Source organism: Pristis pectinata, chromosome 8 (genome assembly GCF_009764475.1).
Source record: "Pristis pectinata isolate sPriPec2 chromosome 8, sPriPec2.1.pri, whole genome shotgun sequence".
NCBI classification, from domain to species: Eukaryota; Metazoa; Chordata; class Chondrichthyes; order Rhinopristiformes; family Pristidae; genus Pristis; species Pristis pectinata.
This window is the reverse complement of record NC_067412.1, coordinates 24,789,713-24,812,671: the sequence shown is the minus strand read 5'-3', so window position 1 is coordinate 24,812,671 and position 22,959 is coordinate 24,789,713. Positions and strand designations below refer to the sequence as shown.

The 22,959-nt window shown below is 40.4% G+C and overlaps 2 protein-coding genes across 5 annotated transcripts in view; one reads left to right on the top strand and one right to left on the bottom strand.

Annotated features, from left to right (window-relative positions):
- LOC127573099 (uncharacterized protein C7orf50) overlaps positions 1–22,959 on the top strand; it is a 281,007-nt gene that overhangs the window by 102,274 nt on the left and 155,774 nt on the right. The window lies entirely within an intron of this gene.
- Positions 1,139–22,084, bottom strand: LOC127573098 (nociceptin receptor-like). 2 transcript variants are annotated; one of them, XM_052020964.1, is made up of 2 exons: positions 22,035–22,084; positions 1,139–4,904 (listed from the first exon to the last, which is right to left on the bottom strand). In XM_052020964.1, the coding sequence occupies exon 2, from the start codon at positions 4,788–4,790 to the stop codon at positions 3,813–3,815; it is 978 nt and encodes a 325-aa protein (XP_051876924.1). In that variant the 5' UTR covers positions 4,791–4,904; positions 22,035–22,084; the 3' UTR covers positions 1,139–3,812. The 2 variants fall into 2 exon arrangements, with proteins under 2 accessions (XP_051876924.1, XP_051876925.1); XM_052020965.1 differs by having other exon boundaries at positions 22,021–22,059.

Genomic DNA, 22,959 nt, shown 5'->3' with positions numbered 1-22,959 from the left:
GTTTTAGGTCTGAGACCTTTTGTAAGAACGGAAATAAATGTTGGAAGCAAAATATATTGGGTTACCATTCATCTTTGCTTACTGTTGACTTGATGGTTTATTTACTTCAATAATTTGTAATCTGATTTGAACATAAGATTGAGATGAGTGTAGATGGGTTTTGGGTAAGGGTGTGGGGAGTTTTGGATGGAATTTAATTTTCTGATTTGATGCTTTATCCTTTTGAAATAAGTAACAGAAGATGTAATTGGGTGATGCCAGCCTTGGCTATTGAAGGCTTGAAGATACTTGGAGGAGGAATGACCGGGTGAGACAGGAAGCCTCCTAGTTTTGGGGAAGGACTAAACTGGAATAGATGGGTCTGTATTCTAGCATAGTGGGAAGTTGTGCTTGCAGCTTAGGGGTGCCAGTAGGGGCACAGCTAGAACAGAGCATGTAACATGAGAAAACCAGAGGAAGACTAGAAAGTCTGTGATGGACAAGTGTTACTGACTAGAGAGGGCATATCAACGATTGGGTCCAGATACATGAGAGAGCTGTTGCGAAATGTTATTATGACAGGGAATGGTTAAAGAGTTGTTGAATGGTAATGATGATGAAAGGATTGCAGAAATGAAATTGTTCAGTACCACAGACAAGTTAGTTGCTTCAATTGCTAAAAGATCCAAGAACTCCCATTGGAAATCCTTGGAAAGATTAAGGTCAATGTAAACGAGACAGCAGCCGTTGGTTGGACAAGAATGATGAGAAACTATCGAACTATTGCTTGAGCTTATTTCCCTCTCTTTAACTCACCACTCCATATAAACTTCAAGGTAGTGAGATTAATTGCCTAGTAAACAGCACAGATCTGGAAACTGTGAAGTTTATGGTTTAGCTGGCCTTCAGAACGGCTATGCTACTAGTTAGTGGCGTAAATATAAATATTTACATGATGTAAACGTAAATATCCTGAGACCCACTTACGGTTTTCTAAGTCAGTAGTAGGTGGTCCAATGGACTACCTGTAACCCTAGATGATATATAAGTATTTTTCAATAACAAGCTCCTATTGCTAATGTTATTCTCCTAGCTGTCACAGTGGAATTCTGGGGCATCTTATTTCAGTCAACCAAGACAATTGTGCAGTATTGCAACTTTTATTTAATTCAAGATAGGTGAATATGCTAGAGGAAAAAATTTAAAAGACCTTTTATCATAGGCAGCAATTAGTCAGAGAGTAAAAATAACCTAGAGAATATGCATAAACATAAAGCTGGTCTTGCTGTTCAGTCCAATGCTGTTATTTTTCATCGTTTACAAGAGCACTTTCAGAAAAGCTGTCATACATATATCAAAATTGTCTTACAACATTCTATTCAAAGTAATTCAATAACAATCATGAGCCAAATAATTGCATGTGGAGTGGCCTTCCTGAGTCGATTGGGTTACATATGTCATATCTGCTTCATAATTGGACATCCCTGTTTCATTTCCACTCTTGATTTAACATACATTGTAACAAAAAGTACAAATGATATAATATTGCAGCATTGGGTTTGCTGATGATATTTCAATGTCCAGTAGCTGAGTAATTTGAATAATACCTTATGGTTCGTGTAGCTGGCTTAAGAGGAACAGATGGCTTTAGACTGCAGGTTCCCAAAGGTTCTCTCCACCGGGGTTTCCTGAGGTTTTGTGTGGGTCTGTTATGGACTGAATAGCAAATGAGGGATTGCTAACAATATATCTTGTAACTGCCAATCAGCAAGTGGAGAAATTGAAAGACTTTGACTTTTGTTCATCTAACAATTCCTGTATTATATCTATCCCCTTTACAGCTTTTTGAATAATCTTCTTCTGATTCAGTGGCATTAACTATTGTAGGCTTAGCTAATGTGTTTACTGCATTCACTTACAATTAAAAGGTTTTGAACTGATGATCAAGAAGCTCGACACCGACCAGGAACAAAGCAGCCTACTTGGTTGGATTCTATCCACCACCTTAAAATTTCACCATTGGTACACTGTGGCTACAATGTGTGTCACTTACAAAACACATCACAGTTACTTGCCAAGATTTCCGTAACAGCACATTTTAAGCACTCAATCTTTGGAAGGACAGGGTAGCAATGCCCACTATTCACATACCATGCTGCTTTGGAAATAAATTGCCATCCCTTTATTGTTGCCAAGAAAAAGTCCTGTAACTCCCTGCCTGATAGCACGGAGAAGTATCTTCACCACAGAGGCTGCAGTCTCCACACAGTCTGCAGTGGGTTATGAATCCATCACACCACTACTTTCTCAAGCACGGCTAATGCCCATGTTTCCAACAACTCCCCATCCAGTGAAAGAGTAAGAGAGAGGCAGTTTATGACCATCAGTGTTCATCTCTCCACTCAGTCCTTCTGCAGTGGTTCTGTTGGATAATGAGCCTCGGCAGCACAGTTCATCACACTGGATGGCTGTGGTTCTCAAAGATTGAGCAAGCTGGTGAACTGGAATTGTTGGTAGTTGAGGCAGCAAAGTTTTGTGTTTCTTTTCCCAGCTGAAAGATCCTTGTGGGCTTCTGAAGTGCAGACTCCTTTTCTTCCACAAGCAGATGTGGTTGTGAGATGAGTTTTAATCAGCAGCTCTCATCAGAGCCCATCCTTTTATTTGTTTGAGATCACAGCAGTGCTTTACTTGAACACAGAATGAAAAATAATATGTGCAGCAGCGTTGCTTTCTGCTCGCAATGTTGTTTAACAACTTATTACTTTTAGCTCTTAATCCAGTGCCAACAATTAAATTACCATTCGCAGGACTTGTTTTGTAGCTTTATTGAAGGCTAGAATTGAGTGTGGTTTCACTCCACTCACACTGGAGGCACTAATCTTGCATCGACCATGGCTCCTTCGTGAATAGGGTGTGAAAAGAAGAATTCAATCCTGCAGTTTTAGGAGTTGATACAATGTGGAATCTGTAAACTTGTGACTTTTAACCTACATATTGCAACTTGATCTGTTCAAGATGTTAAAATAGTGACTGCATCTGTTTTGAAGTGGAAAATCAGCTTATAAAAGCTGTTCTTTCTTGCTTCCAAAGAAGAGACTGGTCTTTGCCATTGTTTTGTGATTCATTAGGAGGCATCTGTGCAGTGTGTTGCCCTGTGTCTCCCATCCCCACAATTTTAGCAGTCAGTGTTTGGGACTTGTCTTTCTACTGATCATCCACAGTAACATTTTTCATCCCCATCTCCCTCCTGCTGTTAACATTTCCCACGGGGTAAAGGAAGATCATCCTAAGGATGCTAACGTGCACCTCACTGTGATTTATTCCAGAATAGTATTGGTGAGTTGGAGTTGATCACTGAGTGCTGTTCCCCAAAAGGACCTGGGAATGCCCTGCGCTCTTCACCACTTCCGCCTCCCCATGCAAGTGGGAAACGGATGAAACCTTGCTTCACCACAAAGTACATCTGAGATTTTTTTAATTGGGTCAGAATAAAACATTAACATTGGCCACTGTTTCTTTGATTTTTCAATCATAATTTGCCACTGGTTTGGTTGAGTTGATTGTTACAGAATGTTCTGCTGTCTCGGTATAGAGGCAAAAGAAAGACTTACATTGATATAATACTTTTCTTGCCCCTTTTTTCAGGATGTCCTGAAGCACTTTAAAGCTATTGAGCTACTTCTGAAGGGCAGTTACTCTTGTAATGTAGGAAACACAGCAGATAATGTGCACACAGGATGTTGACTTCAATATAGAGAAGTTGCGTCTTCATGATGCTAATTGATCTCAATAGTGGGTATCATGTTATTTTAGTTTCTACTGGAGTTGTATGCTCAGCAGGGCTTGGTAAAGCAACTTGAGGTTTCCCTGACAGCATGTTTCATTTTCTCATCTAAAGCAACAATGGACACAAGGCATAGGCAGCTCCCAACAAACATGGTCAACTCTCCAATTATCACTATCAGCTCCTTTTCACGATGGCTGTAGTCGTCGACTGCCTCTCGTCGGAGGAGAAGCAGAACATTGTAAACAAGGCGGCAAATAAAAGTCACTGTGACCAGTGCCAGGAAAATTCGGTGTGGATAGAAAGACTCCCTGCAGGCTTGCAAGTTGTTTGAACTCTGCATGCACGTGGAATGAATCAGGAAATGCAGGATGGAACCCAGAATGATGAGTGTTGGTATGAGAAATCCAAAGACAAACTTGACAATGCTGTACTTTGCTGGAGCATCAAAAGGGTCTAAGTAGCAGTTCAGTTCTTTGTTCAGGTCATCACTGACCCCAATGAGTGCTGTGATCAGAGCTGACCAGAGGATGCTCAAGCCCATTACAGCGAGGATGGTAAAGGGAGGTTTACTCAGGGCTCTCCTTGCCACTGCAATGTGGTTAGATACCAGGAAGAAGGAAATTACAACATGAATGTATTCTGTGTAGAAATACGGGAGGTTGAAGGAAAATGAGAGGATTGCACAACATAGAGCAGACATCATTACGGGGTTTGGCCTGACTATGTCAGTGAGGGAGAAGAGAATGAGCATGAAATCAGCCACAGTCACTGTGAATATAAAGATGTCAAGCTTTTCAAATTTACTTTTCTTGCTGAAGTTTCTAATATAAGTAATTAGGATGAAGATCCCCATTAGGAGTCCAACAAGTCCAAACACGCTGTAGACATAAACACCCCTTGAGATTAAATTTTGTAGTTTCATGATCTTGATGAATGTGTGGATATCAGATGTGTAATTACCATTGCCTGAAGGAGATGATGTGGAGTCATTTGAGAGCAAGGGTTCGTTGTGGGGACTTTCCATTGTTGTAGCCCTTTACTTGTTGAATTACTTGCTCAGTGGTGTACGGTGTCTACAGCTCAATCCTATGCTGTTCAATTCAGCAAATTGAGTTGACGAAATGATTAGGTCTCCAACCTATAAAGAACAATAAAAATAATAAAGTTAACTTCAATCTATCTCAGAAAGTGTTCTGTCAAACTGAAAAAAAGGATTGATTTTGATATCAGTCTTGGCTCAGCGGTGGCACTGTGGCCTGAGTATCAGAGGTCATCAACTCATAGTAGATTTTAGAGATTTAATCTAAGCTGGTACATCTGTGCATAACTGAGGATGGGCAGTATTGTTGGAGATGCTGTCTGAAATATCCGTCTTCCGCCCTGAATGGATGTAATTAATTCTATTTGAAAAAGTGTCCTTGTGCCTTGGCAAATAGTTTGTAATGCAGATTTTTGGGCATTTGTCTCTATAGTTTGCAAAATATGTCTGTGTACAAAAGTTGCTGTGTTTCACTGACCATTTTATTGACTGTAATATGTCCACTGACCGCACTCCAGCTGGAAAGATACGAGGCACCGGAATTCTCTCTGTTATTAGCCTGCTTCTCCATCTCTCTGGCTTTACGACATCCATTAGGCTCTACCTCTGACCAAGCTTCTGTCCTTCTCCCTCTTTCCTAATACAGGTCCTGCCCATCTTATAGCAGGGTTCCATTCCTGTGAGTTGTTCATAACCTGAACAGTTCGCGAGTTGGAAACACAGCCACGGACTGAGTTGCTACACAGCAGAAGATGCCTGCAAGCAGCTGGCAAAATCCATCCCGCCCATCTCCCAAATGCTCGTTTGTTATTTCAGGCACGGGCATTTGTAAACTGGGGAGGACCTTATCTGATTTGCAGTCCCCGTCAGAGGGGGGTGGAATTGGGGGAGCGCACCCCCAGGTCGGGGGGGTGGGATTGGGGGAGTGCACCCCCAGGTCAGTGGGGGGGGAATTGGGGGAGCGCACCCCCAGGTCGGGGAGGGATTGGGGGAGCGCACCCTCAGGTCGGGGAGGGATTGGGGGAGCACACCCCGTCGGGGGTTGGGAATTGGGGGAGCGCACCCCCAGGTCACAATTTTAGGTGGCTGGAATGGGCTTTACTGTGCGATGGAGCTTGTACTAGGAGGAATCATCCACGAGATGGCAGCAGTGATTTTTTTTTACATTATACCAGGTGCACTGACAAATGCACCTGAACCACAAAGGCACAAATGTCGCTGACAAAATCGGTCTGCACCTTCCAGGTTTCAGGAATGACTTGCACCATTTCACTGTTAGCCATTTAAAAACAGCAGCTCATCCTCGTACACCGGTGGTTTCTGTTTTTGTGCTTTCCGTCCCCATTAAGCTCGCCATATAAAGTTAGCAATGGTACTTGACAGCATGCTTTTTATTGCCAAATTTTGTACACGTCAGCCTCCATGACCCAGAAATGCAACAATTTGGAATATACAATCTCATTCACACAGGTCGTAAATTGTTAACAGATTTTTTAAAAATTGTATTTAATGTTTTACTTTCCTTTCCTGCTCTTTATTTTCTCTGTTTCTGAATGCAATCTTCCTTTTCCTCTCTAGCCCTAACTCAAATTTGTCCCAGTTCTTTCTTTGACATTCTTAACTTTATCTTATTCATAACATGCTACCTAAGTTGCAACATTGCAAAGACCATGGATTCAGCAAAATCAGGCCACTCGTGCAATGACCCACTTCCACTTATACGGTCTCTAAACTCCCTCTCAACAGTTCCTGGAGTTTGCTGCCCACCCACCCAATCCCAAATTTGCTTGTTTCTGCAGCACATTCAAACCAATCACTGGCTGGATTGGAGCAATGAACTGCAGTGCACCAAGGGGTTCATATTTAAAACAAACAATAGTTGCTAAGGTAAAACAGACCTGATTAAAGTCTTTAAAAATCGTCTAATAAATGTTTATATAGTTTTAGCTATTTAATCCTCCAGATGCAAGCATGCCCACTGACGTTTGCAAACTAACACAATGAATTACAGCAAATACTGTTTGTCAGCAATTTTGCTTGTCTCGTCTGCAATTCAGCCACAGTTTATAACTTGCCATTCATCCTGTGATGTAGGCAGGGTTTTAATTCTTTGTGACATTTAATGGTTTATGGAAGAGGCAGCCGTCTCATTGTGTTCCTCACCCTGAGATACCCAACTTCCCTTACCACACTTACACTTCTGGCTGGCAGCAGCAGAAGTTGTTGAGCTAAGGACGAAGACAAAGAAGCTTTTTTTAACCAGTTTCCTGCATGTTAGATTGCAGTTAGAATTTATAATCTTCTGACACAGGAAGGAAAAGGATCTTATTTTAAATTGGGTTTTACCATCTTTCATTTCATTTTGTCTGTAGGTAATTTTGAAGTATCTTCTTGACGGTCAATTATTACTCAATTATTAATATATAAACTGTTAGTAAGATCCTTTGAGAGCTGCACTTAATGTACTCTTTAAACAGAACACTTTTCAACAAAAATACATGTCCTTATTTCAGTGGCCTTGAGTCATTAACCAATTTCTTTGTAGGGAGATTCAGGATTTTGTTTTAAATTCACAGGATGTGGACTTTATTGCCAATACCAGTACCTAGTTGCGCTTAATCTGAAGAGGTAGTTAAAAATCAACTACCTTGGGTAAAGCTGGCAAATTTCCTTCCCTGAAGGATATTAGTGAACTAGATGGGTTTTTTATGACAAGCTAGTAGTCTAATGGTTATACTTACTGAGCATTTTTTAAACAACTCCAAATTTATTTAGTTGTATGAATTTAAATTCTCTAGCTGCTCTAGTAGGATTTGAACTCCTGTCTTTGGTTCCTATATCTCAGGAGCTATCTCTCAGCAAAGGCAGACATTGAAGATTATGGTGAGTTTTATTATCAGTGCACCAGCACAGCCTTTGGTCAACTGAGAAAATGGATATTTGAAGATCTTGTACAAATCTCATGGGCTGCCAGCCAGCAGGGATCCCTGCCCTCCTTTACATATCTGAGACCTGGACAATCACAGCAGGTACTTCATACCATCAAAAAAAACACTAACGCTGCCTCTGCAAAATCTTCCAAGTTCACTGGAAGGATAAGGAAAGCAATGGCAGTGTCTTCTCCCAGGACAACACATTCCAGCATTAAGGCCCTGGTTGCATTCAATGAGCAGGCCATATTGTTTGTAATATCCCCACTGACTCATGGGAATCTCTGGCCCCTGACCATTCAAAGTGGAGGAGTATTCAGGATGGAGTTGAGAATCTCGAGACCATGCATCAGGGACATACAAATGACCTGTATGAACAGCTGAAGAAGGACACCATCTCACAAACTATACTTATTCACCAGTGACTAGAAGCCTGGCCAGGAATACTTTGGGATTGATGTGAGGTCAGTTCAGACTGTCAAAGAAACAATCCCAGACACCAAATGCTCTATTGGTCAAATACTATTGGTGAGAGAGAAAAGGAGGGAATAGGCAACATTGGTGGTATTATGGGGCATGAGGGAAGGAATTCAAATAGTTCTTACTCTTATCACCCAAACTGCATTCTTGGGGTTCAGTTCATCAAATCCATCTTTAATAGCTAGTGGTGAAAATGATCCCAACAGCTTACTTGTGTCAGGAGCATCGATCTACAAGGATGTAAGTAGAATTCTGTAATGGAAACTGCAAGTCCAGGTTTGAGGGTAGCCCCTTGAAAATGTCACCCTAACCAGATCTAATCCCATCTAATATGTACAATAATTGGAAAAGCAAAGGCAATATGCAGTGCATTGACTTAATTCCCATCACTGTGATTACCATTTACAACCTGAGTCCTCTGGACACAAACTCCAGCCAATGCAAAAACTTCTTCCTGATTCACACAATCAAAATCCTCCATATTTCTGGATGCATTCATCTCCTGTTGTTCTGGGCTGGTCAATGTATTCCCAGAGAGTGAAAAATCAAGCAACACATCCAGCACGAGCAAATTATACGAGGCCAGGCTCAGCGGGGACCAGTTCCATCCTTCCTGGAGCCAAGTTCATAGCTTCTTAAAGTTCTAGTTTGAATGAGGAATGAATGTGCTCCTTTGTTTTCCTTCATTCTCTTTGGAATGTTGGCAGGAGCACATGTTGTGCATGTACTGCATATCGTGCATTAGTCTAACTGAACTCAAGGTAAACAGTTAATCTTTTGGTAAGTAGAAGGTCAATGAGTTTAAACTTCACTGAAATTAAATGTGCTATTTGTGGATAATTACATTTAGGCTCAAAGTGGAACCAACAACAATAATTCACATTTATGTAACATTCACTGTACTTCAATGGAACACTTTCAAACAAAGAATTGGTGAAAATTTGATACTGCGCAGAGTAATCAAGAAAGACGACCAAAACGTCGGTCAAAAATCTAAGTTTGAGAAAGCTCTCAGAGGGAAACATAAGTGGAGTGGTTTAAGGAAACGGATTTGAACTCCTAGGGCCTTAGTAGCTGAAAGCATGGCTGCCGCTAGTGTAAAGATTAAAATTGGTTGGAGTGCAAGAGGCTGCTAAGCCAGGAATGGATCCAAAAAATTCTAGTAGACTTTTTTTTAAAAAGCAAAAACAGTTTAAAACCAGAAATCAAAGTCGAGTTTTATTGTGATATGCACAAGTACATATATGCACAGGTGCAATGAAAAAAATTACTTGCCCAGAGCAGAAATTGATTGGGAAGCAGGAGACACAGGCTAAATGTTCAATAAGACTATTGAATGGTTCCCTTATATAATGAGATGGACTATGACCTCACGATCTACCTTGTTGTGACCTTGCACCTCATTACACTGCACTTCCTCTGTAGCTGTGACACTTTACTCTGTACTGTTACTGTTTTTACCTGTACTACGTCAATGCACTTTGTACTAACTCAATGTAACTGCACTGTGTAATGAATTGACCTGTACGATCGGTTTGTAAGGCAAGCTTTTCACTGTACCTCGGTACAAGTGACAATAATAAACCAATACCAATTAAGTGGTGTGTTGATGTTCCTGGGAATATTTGCATGTGTGGTTACTGAAATATTAGTTATGCCTCTTTTTTTAATATAATTTTAGAGCAAATATGTTGGAGGGAAATTTGTTTTTGTTTGCTTATGTGAGAGTTTCACTACCTGATTGCACATCCCATTGGAGTCAGTGGAATTGATTCTCAGAAACTGACTCCAATGAGAAGCTGCTAATCATGTAAATGTTCAGCACTAGTGATCAAAGACTAATTTCACTCCTTGTTTAGCCAAATGTGACCTAACAACTAGGTCAAATGGCAGAGGTCACTGCTCAGTTGGACGGGGAACGTAATTCTGTTGTGTTTGAGACTATTACAACAAAATGTATTGCTTGTTAGCTCTTGTCCAGTAATGTGCAGTGATCTCTGGATTATTCAAGAGCATTCATACTCTCTCCTGCTCCCAATTTCTCTTAAACTATTCTAGGTTATTCAGCATCATCTTCTTGCCTACTCTAAGTTCTGATCACACTTTGCTTGAAGAAAAATGACGAATACCACTTGTAAGGTTACTTTGAATAGTTTCAACCTACAGAACCTTGACACACTATTTAGTCTTTCCCTTGCTAGTTCCTTTCTCTTAATTGGTTCTGTAAGATCGTCAACAAGATGCTTCCTTGCCAGGATGTTATGTTCACAGAGATACCTCCACTTTTCCCTCATAACACTGAGCCCTGATGCTAAGAACTCTGAAAGACTCTTATCTTCTCCAGAGGCGATTCTCTGTTGACAAGGCATTAAGCAGAGTCCCAAGTTGTGTCTCTACCCATACACCCATTACCCTGCTGTTGCATCAGAGATCTCATTACTGGGCTACTGCCAGATGTGGAGGGGCATTGCAGTTGCAAGGGGAGTTGTCTTGGGGGCTGTAAGGGGAAGGAGAGGCATTTTATATTAATTTTGAAAAATATGTTGAAATTTTACAAAAGGAAGAGAAATGTAGCTGGAAAACTTTATACGTACATTTAACCAAATCCACAATGATAATGTTGATAAGAATGAAGTAGATAGAATGCACTGCAGCACTGGTTAACCTGCCCATTTTGCTGATGTTTTAAGCTCTGTGGTTGTGCAACAGACACTTCAGAACTAAAGAGCAAGCTAAGTGATAAAATATTGAGTTTCCTTGAATGTCAAATATTGAGTCAATGTACTTTCACCAAAGTTAAACAGAGAAAACCCAGTATGTGGGTTTTCAACAGAGTGACAAGCAGTTTATACAGGTGGGTAATCTTGAATCCAACTGAGTAATGATGTGCTCTAAAATGTTAGTCAAGTAACAGGAAGTCTTGATTTGTTCAGAGAACATAACTGATGTGAGAAGTGATGAGACTAAACATCAATTTATACTGATTAAAGAAAGCTGTTATGTGTAGTTCAGCAGCCTTGCCAAATGTTGTTTGGTAATGCTCGTGCTGCCTTAAATGGGATATAATTCTACGTTTTTTTGTTACTTATACCAGTGGTGTCAGAAATGACTTGGGAAAAAATTAGGATGAAAACGACGACTTTGAGTTTGCCCTCTCTCTCAGAACCATGGAGTGCTTAACATTCAGTGAATTGCTTTGAGCTGCAGTGACCTCTTCTAGGAAGGAAATGTGGAACCAGGTTGACCTCAGCAATGTTTGCAAAAGGAAGTGATCCCGTTTGGTCTCTTTTTAGGACAGTTTTGTTTGAGAAGATTGTAACACTGGAGAACTCCCTGGCTTAAATTCAGCGTCCAAAAAATGGATGTGATGCAGTGGGAAGTTGGTTCTCACTGGGTCTTTATCAAACCCCTTTGCAATAATGGATGGGGTTTGGATGCACAGTTGGCCGTAAGGAGGTGAAGTAGAGACCTTTGTCTTCCAAGGCAGACCACAAAGTGAAATTGGTCCCCTTCTACACCAAGGCAGACTTGAACCATCTGGTTCAGCTCTGCCTCACAGGCTGGTCCACAAGCAGTCTTCCATCGGAGTCATCACCATTAATACCACCCATCTTCCTCTCCCAGCTTGAGTATTGCCCTCAAGTGTTGACCAGCATTGCATGTTCAAGTACTCAAGTGATACTTGATTTCACACCTTCCAACTCCTCTGAGGCAAATAGCACTTAAGCTTATGAAGGTAACAAAAATTTACATAAAACACACCTTTGGCTCAATTGCAGGTGTGTTGTTTCACTCTGTAGTGTTCCTTGCTATGACGGGACCACTTGCTGTTGGCACAGTCAAGGATAGGAAGGTAAATATTCTGCTCTTCCAAGCTTAAATATAAATAAGTTGTTTCATTATAGCCTTAGTTTTCACAATTGAAATAGTTGAGGAAGGTTGGTCCTTGTGAGAGTATGAAAGAACCACAGAGTCACATAGCACATCAACAGGCCATTTGGCACAGAAGTCCATGCTGACTATCAAGTATCCATTCATACCAATAGCAACTTTACAGCACTTGGTCTGTAGCCTTTGATGCTTTGGCATTTCAAGTGCTCATCTAGATTCTTAAATGTTGTGTGTCTCTGCCTCAAATCCCGACTCCCCTACAACCACCACCCCCCCCAACCGCACCAGCTCCCCTATCCAGACCTTAAGGTAATGTGTTCCAGATTCTAAACACCCTCTGGGTGAAAAAAATTCTTCCTCAGACCGCTCTAAGCCTCATACTCCTCACCCTAAACCAGTGCCCATTGGTTTTGAACGTCTCTACTATGGGGAAAAGTTTCTTATTATCCTATTTATGACCTCTTAATTTTGTTTATCTTTACTGGAATGAGGAAATTGGGGATTAGTTTGACTGATTGTGATCACTTCCTAATTTTTATTTGTTTTCAAGAAGATGGGGAAAGATATGCTTGCACAATACTTGGCTTCCTTATAAGTTTGACATGTTGGCCCAATTCCTTTTTTAGCCTCTGCTCTTCAACCCCAATTTTTGCACATTACAGTGAAGAAGCATACAAGTAATTTGGTTTCTAGGAGATAACCAAAAATCAACAGAGCTAACTTCTAATTTGAGATTTTCTAAATTTAAAAATAAATAGGAGCACCACCATCTGTCACAGGGAATGGTTTGGAAGAACAAATGTTTGGATGGTATGCGTTAAATCAATCCTAACCTCTCTCTGCTGTGCTGCACACACCCTGAAATCTGGTACTTTTTTTTTACTTCATTTGTTCTGGGATTTAATTACACTGGTTTTATTGGGGTTACATGAAAAATGTTAATGAACTTTTTACTGCACTGCTGTTTACTGGAAGTTATTTCCTTATAATTACACCATGAAATGATATGCAGTTGGACCTCCTCCTTACTTCAGTCATTCTGTTCTGGAGAATTTCTTATGTTGTGGAAAAGGAATTCTTGCCTCAGCTTGTTGTTTGCTCTCAGCCCCTTATTCTTATCAAGCATTGCTTAACGTGAAATTCCAATCAATGTTCACACTCTCAATCATTAGCAAATTGGTGGAAGCTGCTCACCAATAACCTACTCACTGATGCCCAGCGTGAGTTTGACCAGGACCACCCCGCTTCAGATCTCATCATAGCCTTGGTCTAAAGGTGGACCAAAGAGCTGAATCGCAGAGCTGAAGTGAGAGTGACTGCCCATTACATCAAGGCAGCAATTGACTGACTGTAGCATGAAGGTCCTGGGTAAAACCAAAGTCAATGGGCATCAAAGGGAGAACACTCCAGTGGTTGAGCTAAGCCTTGTGCAAAGGAGGAAGGATATGATTATCAGAGAATAATCATCACAGCCTCAGAACATCACTGCAGAGTTCCTCAGACCAGAAACTCAACTGGACCAGCCATGTAAATACTGTGACTTTGAATAGTTCATAGGCTAGGTATCCTGTGGTGAGCGAATTACCTCCTAACACCAGGCCTTCCCACCATCTACATAGCACAGCTCAACAGCATGATGGGATACTTTCCTCTTGCTTGGATGAGTGGAGCGCTAAACTCTTCTCAAGAAACTCAACATCATTGAGGACACCTCAAGGCAACCATCAACCTTCCTAAACATTTATTCCATCTACCAATAGTGCACAGTGACTACAGTGTGTACCATCCACAAAATATGCTGCATTTACTTCCCTGAACTACTTCAACAGCATCTTCCAAACCCTTGACGCCTGCTACAGAGAGGTTTCTTATTTTCCTATCTATTATTTTGTTTACCTCAAGAAGCTGGGAAAGATATGCTTGAGCAGTACTTGGCTCCCTTGTAAATTGGCATGTTGACATGTTGGGCCATTTTTTGTTGCCTCTGCTATCCAACCCCAATATTTTAAACATAACAGCAAAGAAGCCCATAAGTAATCTGGTTTCTGCTTCCAAAAATCTTCTACCACCAAGGACATTGGCAACATGTGCATTGGAACACTACAACCTGCAGGTTTCTCTCCAATTTGGTTACCATGCTGACTTGGGTGGCACGGTAGCGTAGCGGTTAGCGCGACGTTATTACAGCGCCAGCAATCGGGGTTCGATTCCTGTCGCTGTCTGTAAGGAGTTTGTACGTTCTCCCGTGTCTGCGTGGGTTTCCTCTGGGTGCTCCGGTTTCCTCCCACATTGCAAAGATGTACGGGTAGGTTAATTGGGTTTAAAATGGGCGGCGTGGACTAGTTGGGCTGGAAGGGCCTGTTACCATACTGTAAATAAAATTTAAAAAAAGAATTTTAAAAAGCAAACATATTGCCAGCCCCTCACTGCAGCTGAATGGAATCCTGAAACTTCTTGCCCAACAACACTGTGGAGTACTTTCACTAGAATGGTTTTAGAAGGCTGCTCACCACCGCCTTCAAGGAGAATTAGTGATAGGCAATAAATGCTGGCCTTGCTAGTGATGCCCAGATTTGGAAATAAATTTTAAAAAAACTTAGAGTATTTACAAATATTTAATACAACCTGAAACTTGCCTTTATCTCAAAATTCTGTTTGTCCCTAGTTCATGGAGAAGAGGTAGAAAAATTCAAGCAGCAATCTTGCTGATGCAATGAAACAGTCGTGGATTAATTCTGAAATCCTTTCAACCTGATCATGCACTTTATATCCCAGTTTACCTCAGTACAATTCAAAGTCCCTCTGCTGCTATTGCAGATCTTTCATTCGAAACATTCAGTACCTTGTAATATACTTTCAAATGTTCATAAGTCCCCATATCTTATTAACTAAAATCAGCCCCTTGAGAGAGAAACTCATGGTTTCCAGCACTAAATGGTGCATGGTATTGTCTGCTGGCTACACTTGGCTCTTCATATCTCACTTCAGCAGAACTAGCTGTTTGGAGGTGAATGGATACCCATTTAGTGTTGTTCATTAATGACCTCTGTCTGTACACTAGGAATCTGTTCTTCGAAGGCCAATAATCTGGTCCTCAGCTATTTTCCTTTTGATATTTGGCTAGATCTTTCCTGAAAATGTTGAGGATGATTATTTTCAACCCTAGAATCAGCCTGATACAAGATAGTAATTTCTGTAGAGCATGGTACAAATCTCCATTCTAAATAGAGACCCTTGGTACCAAATATTTTAAATGCTTTTCTCCTTTGTATATGAAGATACAAATTAGGAGCAGGAGTAGGCCACTCAGCCCCTTGACTCTGGTCTGCCATTTTATAAAATTATAGCTGATCTGATTATAACCTAAAGTCTACGTTCTTGTCTAGTCCTATAACCTTCATCCCATTACATAGCAAGAAGCAATCTGCCTTTGCCTTTAAAATATTGTGATTCTACTTCCACTGCCCTTTGAGGAAGAAGTTCCAAAGTCTCATAACCACCTAAGAGAGAAAAAGAATTGCCTCATTCCTGCCTGAAATTGGTGACCTCAATGAAACAGTGGTCCATGACTCCAGAATTTCTAACAAGAGAAAACATTGTCTCCATATCTGCTGTATCAAGACTCTCATCTCCCAGATTCTTACATGTTTCAATCAAGTCCCCTCTCACTCTTCTAATATCCAGTGGATAAAACCCCAGCTTGTTCAACCTTTCCTCCTTAGACAAGCACATTGTATGTCTTAGTCTAGTGGAACTTCTCTGAACTGCTTCCAACATATTAACATCTTTCCTTAAGGTCAATATTGTGTGATTTCACCAATGCCCCATATAACTGTAGCCTAACTCCTCTACTTTTGTACTTAGTTCCCTTAGCAATAAGTGATAACATTCTGTTAGCTGTCCTAGTTACTTGCTGTACCTGCTTTTTGTGAATCATGCACGAGGACACTGAGATCTCTCTGTGCTTTCAGAGCCTTTCAATCTCTCACCATTTAGATAATAAGTGTTTTTATTTGTCCTATCAAAATGGACAGTTTCACATTTTCCCACATTGTACTTCATCTGTTGGATCTTTGCCCACTCACTTAACCTGTCTAAACCCTTTTGCAGTCTCCTTATGTCTTCTTCACAATTTATTTTCCTACATAAGCAAATTTAACAACCTAATCATTTATGCAAATTGTACAATGCCTTCTGGCCCCAGCACCAAATCTCTGTTCCCCACCAATCATTATATTTGTACAGAATCAGAATCAGGTTTATTATCACAGACATAGGTTGGGAAATTTGTTATTTTGCAGCAGCAGTACAGTGCATGACATAAAGACATAAAAATTACTATAAGTTACTTCCTCCAATCTTCTGTCTATGCTAATATATTACCTCCTACACCATGATCTTTTATTTTCTGCACTAACCTTTGGTGCAGCACCTTTTCAAAAGCCTCTGGAAATCTTAGTATATCCACTGGTTGCCTTTTATCAACAGCACATGTTGTCTCTTCAAAGATCACAAATATGATATATTCATGCAAGTTAGCTTGTTTCCTTCTTTCATTTGCATCCATGTCCTGGGCCCAGCAGATGGATGCGACCATGAAGAAGATGTGCCAGGGACTCTACTTTAAGGAGTTTAAGGAGATTCGGCATGTCATCGAAGGCTCTGACAAACTTCTACAGATGTATGTGGAAAGCTTTCTGACTGGTGCATCACGGCCTGGTCTGAAAGCTCCAATGCACAGGAACGCAGGAGGCTACAGAGAGTAGTGGACTCAGGCAGTTCCATCACTGGTACAGCTCTCCCCACCATTGAGGACATTTATGAGAGGGGAGGTCTCATGAAGGCAACATCTATCATCAAGGACTCCCACCATCCAGGCCATGCCCTCTTTCTTGATGCTGCCATCAGGCAGGAGGTACAGAAGCCTGAAGACCCATGCATCAAGGTTCTACATCAGCTTCTTCCCCACTGGCATAAGGTTCTTGAACTGACCTGAAAAACCCTAACACTACCTTGACTATATTTCTTTTTCTCTCTCTCAACTTGGACTAGTGTCATTATGTTTATCTTGTTGTGTAAGTTATGTATAATTTATGTTAATTTAAGTTTGTTAACTTATGTTTGTCTTACTTGTAATGTACTGTGCTGCCATTGCAAGAAGCTAATTTTCATGGCATTTATGTATGTACGCTTATGACAATAAACATGAACTTGAATTTGATCTTATTTTAGTGTCCCCTGCAAGTTAAATGTTCAATACCCAGTTTATTCATTGTATTTTAACCTCTATATCCACCTCTAAAATTTGTCCCGTCCCTAACTCACCAGCTTATATTCTTCAGTATAAAATCAAGAAATATTGTGAAAGGTTAATATTTATATTATTACATACAGTTAATGTGTTGGGATAATGGCCTGATGAAACGTTAACTTTGTTCTGTCTCCATTGATGTGGCTGACCTGGTGAGTCTTTTCGGCATTTTCCTATTTCCTGGGACCTGGTATATTTTCCCTTTATAAATCCTTAAACTAATTGCTCTTCATATCAGATGAAGGGTCTAGACCCAAAATGTCGACTGTTCATCTCCCTCCATAGATGCTGCCTGACCCAGCATCTGCAGTCTCTTGTGTCTTTCTCCTTCTGCTCTTCACATCAGTTTGGTTTAGTTCTGAGCTTTCCCCTGCTCTCAAAAATGCCCTTCTGAACCAGAGATATGAAATCCCTTTATCAATCTGTATATATTCTTCAATCCTGTGTGAAAATTGGTGAAGAGACAGGAGTGGTGAAATGGAGCATGAAAAGAACAGACTGTGACCTTTTCAGCCAATGTGTCGCGCATGGATGACTTATAAAAGCAATTACTTAAGGCTGTGCAGACTATGGGAACTTGCTTACAATTGATTTATCTGTGCAACTATGTTGTGGAGAAGGGGTTGAGATTGGAAATGCAGCCAAAGGGAAATAATATATAATACATAAGGAAACTAGAGGTCTGGTTAACAAATCACACAAATCTTTGCAAGCGGACGTACATAGTGTTATTCAGACAGCAGGAGGGGTACATCTTTTGTTGGGGATCTCATCATTTAACTTCTAACCTCCACTTGCTCTGCCTAAACAAAGTGTTTTGACTTCCAATTTTCTAGATTCTTGGGTCAAAGTAATGAAAGTCTTTTAAGAAAGTGAAAAATAAATTACAACCTTTTTTATATACTCCAATTTTATTTTTTTCTGGTTTGCTCTCAGTAGTGTCCAGGAAATTCATTTTCAGTTTCTGTAGATTCTGGGCAGTCCGAGGGGGTTGGTATGCAATTGGGATGGACTACTACTGTATATGGAAAAAATAGAGGAAGCAGAGAAATGCTGTGCGGCACATGTGGGCAACAATGAATTACATTTTCCCTGGCACATCTAATGTTCATGAATGTGCCTATTGCTTCAACAGGCTGAGTGATCAATGTAGCCATTAGATCAGAAACTGAGACCCTCCAGGTGACAAAAATCAAATGAATTGTGCCTTTGTATAGCACCCTTCACAACTTCAGGAAGCTCCAGAGCACTTTAAAATAGTTTTCTAGCACTTTGTTTTTGTCTACTGGCCTCTATCTCAGTGTCATTGGGGTAAGAAAAGGTCATCTTGGGGTAACCTTGGGGTAACAAGGCAAATTTTATTGGTGTTTAAGTGGTGAATTTTATTCCTTCTAAATGTTTATAATTTCACTTCACTTCCTAGGTTTTTGGGCTTGGGAACATGCAAAGCTAGTTGTGGTTGTGACACTAATGTGATAGGATGCACTCATTGTCCCTTTGTTATGTTACAGGTATGTATGCACAAGTGATGTTTATAACTGCATTTCCTAAAGAAAGTCCTGTAAGTATTCCAGTATGAGTTATTTCTGCTGAAACAGGAGTGCTTGTTTTCTGTTGGTGCCTCTTTAGCCTGAATAAATCTGCATCAAATGATTTGGAATAAAAGTGCTTTATCATGTATTTTAATTTGACATTGCAATTGACCTATTTGATAATATAAGAATTAGTTGAACAAATGTTACACTGCAAGTTTTTGATTTGCACCATTTTGTTCTTGAGTGGGTTGAGATACTGGTTTAGCTTTATATCCTGCATGTGATACCAAGTATTTATTTTTCATTTGTAGAAGTTTCAATTGACTTCTGCACTGTCGAGGCCCCAGGATCCCTAGCCTTTTGTTGTGGGAGGAAATCATCATCTCCGTTATTTTTCTTTGTGTGTGGAAATATTGCTTGTCAATTTCACATGGTCTTGTTCTGATTTTAAGATTATGTGCCCTTGCTGTGGAGGAGAGTTTGCTTTTTGAGGCATTTCCAGAACACATTGCCATTTGTACAGGAAAGTTGTGCACCAGGTGATACCATCAAATCCTGATGGTAAAATGATTTGGCTGTGCTCTAAATTAGGAACATTTTCTGGAGTTGGAAACTCTATCAAGTGCATTGACTGTTATCATGAGTGTAATAACAATACATGTGACCTCAGATCATATTTCTAAAGTCTGTACACACATCATCAACAATACACAAAAGATTGGTCCTAAAATGGGACCACGATTGTTTGTATCCTGGAATGGAATATGGGTTCTGTGGTAAATTTGCTAACAATGCGAATGCATTAATTTAATAATTTAATTAGGTTACCAGGTTCTCTTGTTTCATAAGCAACAGTAAAATTTAATTTGTATTGCAAGTCCATGAGTAGAGTATAAAATTAAGGCAGTTATATTAATTCTTTAGACCTTGGCTCCTTTGTTTCCAGTTAAGGCCATTAGGGCCACTGCATTTTAGGAACAAAATGTCAAGTCCTCGGAGAGGAGCAGAAGAGATTTGCCAAAATAAGACAAGTAATGAGGGCATTCACCTATGTGGCAAGCTTGCTATTTAGTTCATTTATGGGATGTGAGCTTCACTGGCAAGACTATCACTTGGGGCTGCATAGCGGTGCAACTATAGAGCTGCTGCTTCACAGCTTCAGTGACCTACATTCAATCCTACCTCCCGTAATATCTGTGTGGAGTTTGCATGTTCTCCCTGTGATCACATGTGTTTCCCCTAGTGCTCTGGTGTCCTCCCACATCCCAAAGACATGCAGGCTGGTAGGTTAACTGGCCACTGTAACTTTCCCCGAATGTGTAGGTGAGGGATAGAACCTAGGGATAGTTGATCGGAATGTGGGGGGAACAAAATAGGATTAGTGTATGGTTCATGCAAAATAGGTGCTTGATGGTTGGCACAAACTCAGTGGGCCAAAGGGCCTTTTCAGTGTTGTTTGCTTCTATAGGTCATTTATTTATTGCTGATTCTTAATTGGTCTTGAGAGGACAGTGATGACCTGTTGCCTTAACTTGCTGCAGTCTATGTGTTGATAGAAACTCCCATGGTGGTGTTAGTCAGGAATTTGCAGGATTTCAACCAAGCAGTGAGGGAAAAAAGCCAATGAATATTCAAGTCAGGATAGTATGTATATTGGAGTTGGGTAATTTTTCCTGCAGCGGATGCCCTTCTTCTAAATGGGAGAGTTGAAGGATTTGTGTTCAAGAAGTCCTGACAAATTGTGCAGTGCATCTTGTATATTGTGTGTACTGTAGCCTCATTATGTCAGTGGTGAAGATGACTACATGTTTAAGGTGGTGGATGAGGTGCCAGTCGAACAAACTTCTTAATGCTGGGTTTTTGCTTCTCCAGCGTCTTTGGAACTGCATTCATTAAGGTGAGTGGGGAATATTCCATCATAGTCCTAGCCTGTGTCTTATGTAGGTGGGTCACTGAGGATAGAATACACAGCCTCGGGTGTGCTTTTGTAGTTACAATGTTCGTTCAGTCGTTCTAGATAAGCTTCTGTTCAGTAGTGGCCGCAGGATGTTGATGGTGCATTTTGTGATGGCAAGGCCAATGAATGTCAAAGTGAGTTGTTGGACACTCTCTTGTTGGAGATGGCCATTGATGGGCACCTGAGTAGTTCTTATCATTTCATGGTCAAGAGAAGCTGGGGTTGTCTGTTTAGCAGAAAAAGTTAAGGAGAATTGCTCATGATATGGCAAAACTGTTTACACCAGCAGGAGAGCAAAAGAGCAGTATATACAGATTTAAGGATTGGCAAGGATGCCTAAATTACCTTTAGAATACCCAGTTATTTACAAAACCTAGCAAAAGGTCATTTGAGGTAATGCTGCTGTAAATTGCTATGCTGCTAAATTGGCCACATCCACCATTATAAAAATACAAAACCAGAGTGGAAGCCAGCCATCCTCGATCCTGAGGGTCTGCCTAAGAAGAAGTCAGCCCCTGCACAGTACCCTCCACGATCATAATACAATGTTTGTTCCTTACCCACTTGCACATTCTCAGGAAGCTCCTCTGGAACAACTCTGTGCAAAACTCTGATTGGAACAGCAAAAACAACAGGGGCTGGTATAGGCAACTTGGCCCCTCAAACCTGCCCCATCATTTAACATTGTGGCTGATCAGCCCCAGGCTTCAGCTCCTCCTCCTTGAAAGACACCTCTGGGTTGATATCACGGAAAATCACTATGCAGAACATGAACTATCAACATTCACACCACCATTTTTCAATAATAATACTCAGTCAAGTCAACAAAGACCAATTTGCCTTGTCTGTGTACTCAGAAAGAGAATATTGATTCAAACTTGATTCTGTTTCTAGAAGGAAATGGAAGTTTTCAGAAATATTTGGACCATCCTGTCAAAACCCACAGGGCCTCAACTGCTGCAATGCGCTGAGCAGATAAATTCTGGTTTGTGAATCTATCCGTCCAATGCCCTTCAGTGGCTTTTAGTATTGCACAGACACACATAGAACCAATGTGGGTCATTAAATTAAAAGACTGCAACAGATATTTAGTTTACAGAATTAAACTGACTTGGTTGTACTCACCTCTTGATTCTGCTTTTAGTTTTTGTTTCTTACATGATGAGGAAGTGCCCAAGACTTCCTCTTTGAGGGCGTTGCTTTATTCAGTGCAACAGGCAGGCTAACTATTCTGTCAGCCTCTTGAGCTTTGGGAGGTTTGCTTTGTTGGAAACAAGTTCTATCCTTTTCCAAAATGCAAATACTTTTGAATAAACTCAGTTGTGTCCTTTTATCAGAGCACATTTGTTTAGCTTAGTTGTTTTTTTTCCCCAGCTCTAGTAGGTGCACTCAGAAATTCTGTTCTGAATGAGACCAAGTAATTCTTTTACATTTTTAACAAAGTGTTTCACATATTTTCTGATGTTGATAGCTGTGGCTTTTATTTTGAGGCAAACCATTTCCTCTGGAAACATTAAAAGTCGCAACATTGGAAACATTAAAAGTCGCTACATGTTGCCAGGTTACAAGTCACAAAACTGAAGAATTACTTCAGACTGTGAGCTCATTTTGAAACTTAGTTTTGTCGTTTAAGAGAAAACTCAAATGAAATTAGGATGCTTCAACAGAGGGATAGAGAATGCGGTGGACTGCATGTCCCTGTCTGACATTCCGCACATTCTTGTGGTTAGTAACATTGGGTGTAATTTGCAGTTTTCTATTTTGGCCCACAAATGGATGTGTGATCGGGCGGATTTAAATGAGTACTCTTATTTTTTTAGGAAAACTGACCTTGCTATTGTGCTTTGATTGTTTTTAAATGCATGTTTGAAAAAGAAACAAAGAAAGGACCAGAGGTGTTGTAATTTAACCAAAAATAGTATGTGGTCTATACCACAATTTTCTTTTGATTACACTGAGACAGCAATGCTAATGTTTGTTTATGACATTTGTTCATTGGTATTTTAGTTTAAAAAAAAGCTCTTTGTTGCAACCCCTATTAAACTTTCTG